Genomic DNA, 10,110 nt, shown 5'->3' with positions numbered 1-10,110 from the left:
TCTGCCAGCCTCGATCAGCCTCGATCAGCCTTGTCCTCTTTGTTACAACTACCACAGTACACAAAGGTCATGCTGGAGGGTGTCCAGGAGTGGTGGTACAGAATCTTTGTCAGGCTATGTTGCTACTGCTGATACTACATGCTCGGCTGGAAAAGGGGTGATCAACTGAATCGGGCTTTGCATAGCTCGGATCTATGGCCAACTGCTCAGCCTCATGCCACGACATGCCAGCACCATCTTTGAGCGCTTCCAGGCTATCGTTTGATCATTCTGTCATAAGCTCGTCTTCTTCGCTATCAGCCTCGGGCGTATTGTCGTCAGCATCCAGGTCCAAGACCACATACCCCAGCCCAGCCTCATCGAGGACGGTAACCACTCGTCTCCCGACTCGCCCATTTACATCCAGCCTCACCGGCTTCATGACACCATCTATTTTCCCTCGCTGGAAGACGTGCCGGACATCCCAAGATCCTTCGCCGTCGGCACTGATCTCTTTCCAGTAAAGTTTGACATCAGAACTTGTCTCAGCAAGGACCAGGAATGCGTCGTCGTCAACGAATTTTGCGTCGAGAATCTCGTGCACATTCGGAATCGCGAGTGACTTCGACCCCATTGTGTGCTGAACACCCTTTGCGCCTCCTCGTTGTAGCTTGACCACGACCTGTTGCAGATGGGCTTTCTCCTCCCGGTCCTTGCATAACACAAAGAGCCGGTACAGACTTGGATCGATCTCGTCAGGAATGACTCTAACGTCCATATTCTCACCACTGCACTGCCTAGGCAGCTCCAGCAGATAGCTCGAGAGGATGCTTTTCCTGAGTGTCTCGGCAATCTGCGCAAAGACCGCGTCACATTGCCTCTGCAATCTGTCGACCAGTTCCCCCACTGTAGGCATGCTGTTGCCCCTGCTGCCGCTTGCCCTGCGTTTCACATATTCGGTGTAGAACCCTAGATCCGAATCATCAGACGATGCAACCATCCCACCTTCTTGCGCTTTTCTCTCTTCCAAAAGGTATTTCTTTAGCCGGCTTTCCTTTATGGCGCCTCCGACATAATCCAATACCAACCTCAACTCTCCCTCTCCCGTCCACGACTCCCTCATCTCTTCCGCCCTCTCGCTGCCTTCCTCCATTGCCTCAACTTCGCACTCCCACTTCAACCACTTGATAAAGGCCGCAAACTCCCTCGTTTCGACGACGACATCGAGCAAGAGATCCTCGCCGAGGATACCCAACGCATCAATCGTCTCTGTCACCCTCTTTATATTCTTCTCGTCGAGGCCGAGCTTCGAACTCGTGGGCCCAAACTTGGCAAGGCCGTCGAGTCTTGATAACACAACCAGACTCCTCTCGAGCGCAGGAAGGAGACACTCACTCGTCATCCTCCTCACAACCTCAAGACAGTCCCCCACAGCGTTCTCCCACCGCTTCAAACCCCTATCCCCAACCTCGTCAACCAACCACTCCTTCAGTTTCGGTTCGCAAACTCCAGTGACTGCGAGATGATGGGCTGCATATATGAAGTCCGCATCCTCATCCCGTTCTGCCAGCGACTCGTTGATATTCCGGAGGAATCTGCCAGGTAAGTCGAAAGCAGCTTTGATCTCGGCAACCAACTGCGTCCGCACTTGTGAAATGTATCTCAGCAGATTCCCGAGCTGTGAAACTTTCCTTGCTACAAGTGGCAAGTTCCGCCCCGTTTGCGGGATGAAGCTCAGATCAAGGCTGAGGAGATGTAACGACGATTCGGCCTCATCTTTTGGCAACTGTTCCATGATCAAGAACACTGCCGACATGAATGGATGACTTTCCATTCTCATCACTCTCAACGCGCTTCCAACTGCTGGTCCTGAAGGGAGAAGACCCTTCAAATCAACGGTTCCAATCTCGAAGGAATCAAAGACCCTTAGCTGCACATTACATCCACCATCTGCGTCGCTTGAACCGACAAGTAGGGCATCAACACCCCCAACCCCGCTCGAGCCGGTAGTGCTACCCCCGTGAAACAAAACATCCACACTGGCCCGGGAACTAAACACATCATCATCCGCACCGAGACCTGTGGGTGGCAGCGTCGCAAGCTTTGGCAAGGACACCTCCACGTCAATACTGCTCAGTTCGCGGGGCAAATCGGATTTCAACTGCAGAAGTCTATCCACGTCAGCGCGGAGGCTGAGAATCTGGTCGAGTGAGACGGTTGAATTTGGCGCATTGAGATGAGAGCGAACGGTAGTCGGGGAGGGGTCGACGAAGTGTTTGGTCCAGGCGATGGTTGTGATGGTTCGGCGTATGGGCGTGGCCTGCGAGGAAGGGAAGGAGGGGATTCTGGAACTCCGCCTCAGTGTTTGGGTCTGTGACGGTACTGGTGATGAAGTTGAAGGAGTGGGTTTCTGATTTTGACTGGATATTCGATGGGCAATCTTGCCCGTGAAAGTATTTATGAGCGACAGACTGCCATCCGCACAAGCGATCGCAAGTATTTGACCTGTACATCCGTCCCCGACATCGAGACGTAATAGTCAGCATCTGGTTTCTTTCTGAGCCTGTATAGAGAGAGTGATCCGAACTCAAGGAGCACCGCACTCTTCAAAAATGGTCTTGAGATGGTCCTACAGACCCTGTGGTAGTAACGAAAAGGAAAAGGGATCATGAAGGGTGCTCACCATCCCGTCTCCACGCAACTGCCCTTACGTTTCCTCCACCGCTTTTATTTGCTGCCGCATTCCCGCCAACGTCACCACCAGTTCCCTCATCTTTGGGGAAATTCGAACCAAAGACTCTCTGCCCATTCAATCTCCAAACATCCATGATCCCCTTGCCCGTGACAGTCACGACGAGATCCATGGTCGGACAGTAGGCGAAGAGGGAGGGGACGAAGGGATCCGTAAGCATGCGCTTTGATATTTGATGCATCGTGAAGTCTGATTGGTGATATTACGGGCTATTGCTGCTGGGGCGCTGGACAAGGGCAAGCCTCCGTCGTGAAAGCGTGTTGCCAGCGGAAGGAAAGAGGAATGGGAGGCCAACAGAGATTGGGAGGGTCAACAATCTCAAAGACAGACAGCTCGTCCCACAAACCACAGGCCAGGGTAATGATAAGTGGCTTAGGTAGATGATGTACGCAATAGAGTGCTAATCCTTCCGTCTCAGGGACGCGTTCAAAGGCTCTGGTGTTCGATGAACGCGTCAGAATGAGCCAAGCACCAGGGGTATGACTCGAAGGTGGAAGGCCGTTTACAGTGAATAGTCATGGAATCATTAAGTCAAAGTTATCGTCATTCATGAATCCGTGCTCCCACAGATATTGGGTAATTACTGCTGAGTATGTCTGGTCTATGTCTATGTTGTCGTCTGGAAATTCTGCCAAGCCTACGATGCAACGCTTGTGCAGCCTCATCAACAAAATGCAAGGCTGAAAGCGCCTCATGTCGATCCCTCATCCTCCCGCTTTCAATGTTTGGGTCATGAGCAATGTGTCCTCTAAAACGCCACAAACTTTCGTCCGAGTCGAAAAGTCCTCCAAAAAAAATTCAAAAAAAAATAAAAATCATACTTCCAAGCCACTATGCTCCCACCCACTATGGAATCCGTCGCTTCCAAAAGTCCGAAAACTCCACTCGTTCATTGGACGTACTGTTAATACGGTAATATCGAGTATTTGCACATGCAGTTAGATCACTGTGGATCTCACCAGCTGAATGTCTGCTCATCTCAATATCTAAAAAAAAATAGAGCACGCTGACAAAATATATCAATTGACCTTGCCAGGCGATGTTGTAGCAATATGTATGTTGGGCGTTAATGTTGTTGAATCATGCCACCCAGATAGCTCAACTCAGCGAGAAGCTGTTGCATACTGGTGGAGTGGGGAATCGTCGAATCGTTGTAACTCGCTGCTTGAGGTTGGTACATTCCCATACGATGGTTTTCGTCAACGACCAGAGGCGCCACATGCTTGGGAAGCGACGTTGGTTTGTGCATGAGCCCTGATCCAACGTCTTCTGAGGGCAGGCTATAGTGCTGAAAGCTGGTCCAGGAAAAGTGGCCATCCTTGGCGCTGTCAAGGTCTACGTGAGAGTTTGGAGTGGTAGAAGCAAATGAGCTGACCGTTGAGAAACTGAGGGCCGAAGGCAGTCCGTCTTGTTTGGAAGCAGAGGAGCACTTTTCCTCGGAATGGTCCTGGCCGGTAATTTGATTCGACGCGTTAATTGGATTATCAATCGACAAGTCGAGGGCTACTTCTGGTATTGGACTGATTGGTTCAAAGTCAAGAATACTCGATGCGAGTTCCGATTGTGGTGAAAGTGTGGTGGTCCCGTCTGTCCAATCCGAGAAACGGCTGTGACCATGGTGAATGTAACTCTCCCTGTACGATTCCGTTTCGATGGTGGTAGAGGAGAAATGACTGCGAAGATTGACAATGTCATCTGAATCGTCGCCGATGAGAGGCGCATCCACGACGCTCGGGGGATACGCAGAAGACGGGGTATTAGGTAAGGTTGGTAGGCGTTTCTCCAAGTCAAGAGCCCCGCGAACCTCGTTGTCCTTTTCGCTCTCAATTTTCAACGCTGTCAGAGGCCAAACAGGCGTATTTGTCGCCGAGGCAACCTCCTTCAGGGTCGCCAAGCGCTGATACTGTACACCGGGCTGATCAAGCATTCCTAGATCAGGAGAAGAGTCCGGCTGAATCGAACTGCACAGAGATGAAGGCTCGCGCGACAAAGACCGTTGGCGACGATGTTGTGCAAAGGACGATATCGGTAGATGATTGAAGGCTTCAGACGCATCGTTAAATGCTCGACGCAGGGCAAGTCCTCCTGGAGGCTCAGACGTTGTGTTATCGTCCACCTCTGAAGTCGGCGGAGCTGTTCCGGGTACAGCCCTCTTGGGAGTGATACTGCGCTCTGATACGGCCTTTGGACGATCCCTTGCTGCCGAATCATTTGTGAGACTACGACCTCGGTCCAATGTAGCCTCAGGACTCGCGATTCGTGGTGATTTGAGGGCTCGAAAAGCACCAATGATACCAACAGAGCGGTTGCTGCCGCGCGAAGTGGATCTCGACGGGGCGTCGATGGATGGCTTCATTCGAACAACCCTGTAAGCATTAGCACTGCCAGGTTGAGAGGGTGTCGTGGTAGATGTCGACCTTCCCCTTCTACTAGGAAGAGATGAAGAGCTGGCAGGGGAGCTGGAAGAGGACCACGACTGTTGAAGCAAGGTTGGGGAAGTCTTCAAGCGAGGTAGGGATGGCTTTGCTGGCACTGGTCGTGGGTTCAGGAACTTGTCTGTAGGGTCCATGGTGCGATAGTCAGAGCTGATTGAGCTCACGCTGTCATTGCGGGAGCGGCTGCTGGTGGTGAGCGCAAAGGGAACATTTAGGACGTTGACCAGTTGGCCAGGGAGCATTGGACAGGAGGTGGTTGATGGTTCGGCCGAGTTGTGGAATTCGATTTCGTCGTCCAATTTGTACTGTGAGAGAATGGTAAATAACAAGTTGACAAGAACGAGAAGAGGTCAAACACACATAGTACCAATACGTCCCACCCATCTTGAGCCCTCCTTGCCTGGGAAGGCCATTGCCTTTTGCGTCGCCGTCGCAGATGATGTTGGAGAAGCTATGACAACCTGACCAGTGCTCAGGACCCGTGCGTGTGTCCCTTTGCATGGGATAGGCGTTGGTGAAGTTGTCCCACGAACCATAGAGGTGAACTGATCTAGTTGAAGGCGGACTGCGACTGCAGCGATTGTCAGCTCAAGTTCGAGGATGATATAGGACTTGACATACACCAAAAAAGTCACCAGCGTGGTTGGGGCCATTCTTCGAGGTATCGGGTAAGGCCAAGGATTAAAACAATAAACCGATATTTTCCGGGTAAGGCGCAAAAGAAAACAGATTCCCAGGTCGTCGAGCAAGGCTTTTTGTCCAGCAGTAACGTACAGGATATCACATAAAGCAGATCAAACAGAGAGAGAACAAAATTCAAACAACGCAGTCGACAAAGACGAGGGCAATGTTTGAATCACCCGATATGAAAAGCCACAGGCCACCAGGAAGACGACACAGCGTCTCGAGGTAGAGTCTCGTTTTCGATAAGCCTTGGTGCACAAAATATAGTCGAGTTCTGACCGTTGGAAAGTGAAGCCACGGGATGGAGAGATGCGCAAGTACGAGGCACCCGAGTACCGGATTGGACGCTATTTCGGCGCAGAGGGTGAAACTGAGGTTGGCCTCAAATCACCTTGTACAGCACCTGCGGTGTTGTCTGTGATGGAAGCATGATGTGGGGGCCAAAGTTGGAGAATGCTCGTTTGAGAAAGCTGAAACCGAGTGATGGAGGGCACAGGCAGGGGCCGCGCGTGTTTGAGGATTGGATGAGCGACGGCCAGCAGTGTCGATGTGGGATTGAATCCAATTAGAAGAGATGGAGAAGGTGCAGAGTTGAGTCTCGTCGGGCGCTTCGTGGTGGTGATGATGATTGCAGGTGAGCAGGAGCGATTCAGGGTCTGGAGAGCCGGCAGGGTCTGGCGGTTACCGAGGACGACGTGAGTGGTGTTTCGGCCAACGACGACTGGTAATGGGATGGGAGCAAATGAGTGGTTGTGGGCTGGGGACAGAGTTAGCAGCAGAGAAAATTGCACTCACAGATGAGAAGACAGGCAGAAGACAGTATTGGTGGAACTAGGCAGATTATATGAGTTGCAGGCAACATGCTCTGTCCCAGTGAACGGGGACACAGCTGTCTCTCGTCCATGCAGACTGGAAACTTGACAGATACAGGCCGGCTCTATCGTGTCACCTCTTCTTCGTGGCCATGTTCAGCCGTCTCTATTTCCGAGTCTCTGGGGCCTGGGAGGGCAGCAAGCGAGAGAAAAGGCCGCTCGAATCGAGCACCAGTGTTGATCGGGCCAAGTCAATTTGGGTCAAGCGAAGAGGCTGGGGGGCTCAGGGCAAAGGAACGGGACCCATGAATTTCTGGAAGCGGGAGGGCTGCATCAAGGATTGGCCAGAAACGATCTTCAGCACGTTGATAATATTACGAGATGAGCAAAACAAGGCAAAGGAGATCGCGTTGCTCAGCCGAGTCAATTGGTCCCAGTTGGCCGCTCCGAGTCCTTCCAAGCCCACAGTGGTTAGTGCTGGTCACCCCATTCCGGAGGGGGCTTAGCCGCGGATCTGCATCTCGCTGCTCTGGGGCACCACTCCGTAATAATACTAATACTCAGTATTCCGTTCACTGTACCAAGTACTTCACTCACTTTCAGCTCACTTTACACTCACTCATTCTACCCTCTTCCCCTCCTACAGTACGGACATGCCCATGTCCATGGTTGTTGATAAGCGCACAAGTATCATGCCACGACAACAAGTGAAGCAGGCCTAATGCCAAGAGCTAGGAGTGAGCTCCAGGCTCTTCACTTTCGGCGGCAGCCCCTATTCATTTGTCAAATCGATCTTCTTGGGTAACCGCCGGCCCTCCTTGCGACACCCCAATTTAACCGGGGATTCAGCCAACTCATAAAAAAAGGGACCGAGGACCGCAATTTGACCCTGCCAGCCACGTGGTGCAAGTCTTGGTCATGAATCTCGTCATTTCACCCCCCTTGAGAGTCTGTCTGACACTCATGCACGGTGCAGACACAGCACTCCGCAAATTTCTTGTTGGCTGTTCATACCCAGCTCGCCAGTACTTTGTACTTGGCATAAACCTAGACATGTCTAGGCTTGTACATGTTACGTGCCCTCAGCAGAAGTGCCTCGAAAGTTGACGCATATTTGTACATCCAAAGGCATCATGGTGCCAGGTCATCAAAACATCAATCGGCTTGGGATCCAAGCCCCAGGTGCCCCCAAACGCCCTCAATTTCGCCGACCACGCTTGTAAAAGCAACATTACCGACGCCGCCGCCGCCGTTTTAGTTCAAAATCATTCTCGTCAAAGTCGTCATCCTCTCCCTCACGGCTAGCTGGCATTTCATGCTCGTGGATCGTTTCTATCCCCTGCTGCTCGGTCGAATCTTCGTCTCCCCAGACGGAATGCAAATTCTCGACCCTCTCAATGCCGTGATTGCCCAGCATCCATCGTCCCAGACCAACCACGCCTTCATAAGCTTCTTCGCCGGTGGGCAGAATGTGAGACCTGGGCAGCAAGAAGCCATATGTTCCAGTATCTCTGAGCTTGATTTGGAATGCGAGCTTCACATCCAGATCATGGTAGAAGAAATCCAATGCCGAACCGCCTTGTGGCTCTATCTGAAATCGAGGCTTTTGCGCGCGGTCCTGGAAGACCATGCTACCTTGACAAGCGCTTTCGACTCCATAATAGTGTCCATTGGTCAATCGAAGCGACTTCGCGATCCCAAGAGCAACTTCTTCCAGATCTTCGAGATTGGGGGGATCCGTCTCACACGTGTAACTGTACGGGTAGAGCACTTCCTGAGAGTATGAGTGAAAGTCGAGATACGACATAAATGTCACATTGTTGTTCCTCGTCAGGTTTTGAGCCCATTCTGTGAGCGTTTGGGCTTCAACTGCAGCCAATGGTCCAGGACCGGCGTAGTCGTCACTACAAGCGTTGTCTGTATTACCATAACCGTCCCAGCCAAATCCAAAGGCACGGTCAAGATCGATACCGGGGCAGAACGGTATGGAAGTCGCTTGTCGATTCTTGCGCCATAGTCTGTCGGTCGTCCAGGTATACTCATATCCATCAGGATTCAGCACGGGAACGAGAATGAGGTCGAAATGGTTGAGAATCTTAGTGACCTCCGGAAACTGAGGGTGGCCATATCGGGTGACGAGGCTGTAAGCAATATAGGCCACCGTAGACACCGAGATCCACTCGCGAGCATGGCTGCCGCCGACTATTAGCAGTGTATGCCTGGATGCATGCGAGTCTGTCGAGCTATCATCCAACTGCGCCCCGATACGCAGCGCAGGGATGTCGCGACCCTCGGCCGATGCGCCGATACTCATCAGTGACGCATGTGTGGGAAAGAGCGAGGCAAGCAGCCGTAGCCACGGATATAGGACCGACAGCGGTTGATAATCCTGAAAGAATAGATCGTGAGGAGTGTTGCCCTTGACCCGCCAGTCATGTGGAGTTGTGAGGCTCGATGTTTTCTCGTCGGCGAGAGGCAATTCAGGGTAAGTATCGTAGACGGCACGAGCGAGATCGTGCATCAACGGAACGTATGAATCATGTAAAGACGATGGCAGAAGGCCAACAAACGAAGGTACCACTTCTTTTGCTATTCGAATATCGATCCATTCATTCGTCGCTTCCCAAATATCCAGATACAGTATATCTGCTGCTTCCGATATAGCCTTCGCCTCCTCTTCGCTCTTGACTTGGAAACGGAGAACGACGTCACAGCCGTAGCGGGCTCGAAAGTTTTCCGGTGCCCTTGCTGCTTTGGAAATCGACGAGGACTTGTAGGAGTATCTGTTTGGGATAGACCATATTCGTTCGATAATGGCGTCTCGGAACCTGCGAAATGGCCCGGCTGGCCTTTCTCGGGGAGGAAAGATGGCTTTGTTTTGGAGGGAGGTCCGAGAGAATGACTCGCTAGTAGGGACGGAGATGGTGGTGATGATAAGAGTTGAGATTATCAATATGCAGCGAAGAAAAGGAGCCATGCTGGGCAAGAGAAAATGTTGTTATTGTGACATGTGAGTCGAGGGCTGAAACTCAGAAGGTAACAGTGACCCGAAGGCAGATTTTCTGAAGTGGAAATGGAGCACGAGAGCAGTAGGGAAGGAGTGGTGGGCAGGACGGTGGCGGTGCGTAGCTGCTTATCAGTTTGAGAAGGCTTCTTCCAGTCCTGCAGATCACTAGATGGCACAAACAAGAATAACCAGTCATACGATGAATTTGAAGAGGATGGCTAGGACAACAAGGTTCTGGAAGGGTGCGGTGCAAGTTATCATAACATGTAAGAGTAGGGGAAAAGGCGTTGCCTGCGGGCTCCGGCCCCTTCCCTTCTCACCAACGAGATCAGACGAAGCGAGGTAGGCGGAGTTCAACTTTGCCTGCGGGGGGAGAATTTCTCTTCTTCCATATTACACCGCCACCAATAAGACAGCTTGGAGATAGCAATAGGGTTCTTG

General features: G+C 51.8%; 3 protein-coding genes across 3 annotated transcripts; all 3 read right to left on the bottom strand.

Moving 5' to 3' along the window:
* Positions 1-265: 265 nt before the first annotated feature.
* Z519_11353 (uncharacterized protein) lies at positions 266-2,912 on the bottom strand (the record flags this gene model as incomplete). The annotated part of the gene is made up of 2 exons (XM_016769065.1): positions 266-2,484; positions 2,663-2,912. The coding sequence occupies 2 exons, from the start codon at positions 2,910-2,912 to the stop codon at positions 266-268; spliced, it is 2,469 nt and encodes an 822-aa protein (XP_016614911.1).
* Positions 2,913-3,797: 885 nt separating this feature from the next.
* On the bottom strand, positions 3,798-5,819 carry Z519_11352 (uncharacterized protein; the record flags this gene model as incomplete). The annotated part of the gene is made up of 3 exons (XM_016769064.1): positions 3,798-5,471; positions 5,527-5,737; positions 5,788-5,819. The coding sequence occupies 3 exons, from the start codon at positions 5,817-5,819 to the stop codon at positions 3,798-3,800; spliced, it is 1,917 nt and encodes a 638-aa protein (XP_016614910.1).
* A 2,074-nt stretch (positions 5,820-7,893) lies between these two features.
* Z519_11351 (uncharacterized protein) lies at positions 7,894-9,639 on the bottom strand (the record flags this gene model as incomplete). The annotated part of the gene is made up of 1 exon (XM_016769063.1): positions 7,894-9,639. The coding sequence occupies one exon, from the start codon at positions 9,637-9,639 to the stop codon at positions 7,894-7,896; it is 1,746 nt and encodes a 581-aa protein (XP_016614909.1).
* Positions 9,640-10,110: the final 471 nt, after the last annotated feature.

This window comes from Cladophialophora bantiana (genome assembly GCF_000835475.1).
Source record: "Cladophialophora bantiana CBS 173.52 unplaced genomic scaffold supercont1.21, whole genome shotgun sequence".
NCBI classification, from domain to species: Eukaryota; Fungi; Ascomycota; class Eurotiomycetes; order Chaetothyriales; family Herpotrichiellaceae; genus Cladophialophora; species Cladophialophora bantiana.
The sequence above is the reverse complement of the archived record's forward strand: the minus strand, read 5'-3'. Positions and strand labels throughout refer to the sequence as shown.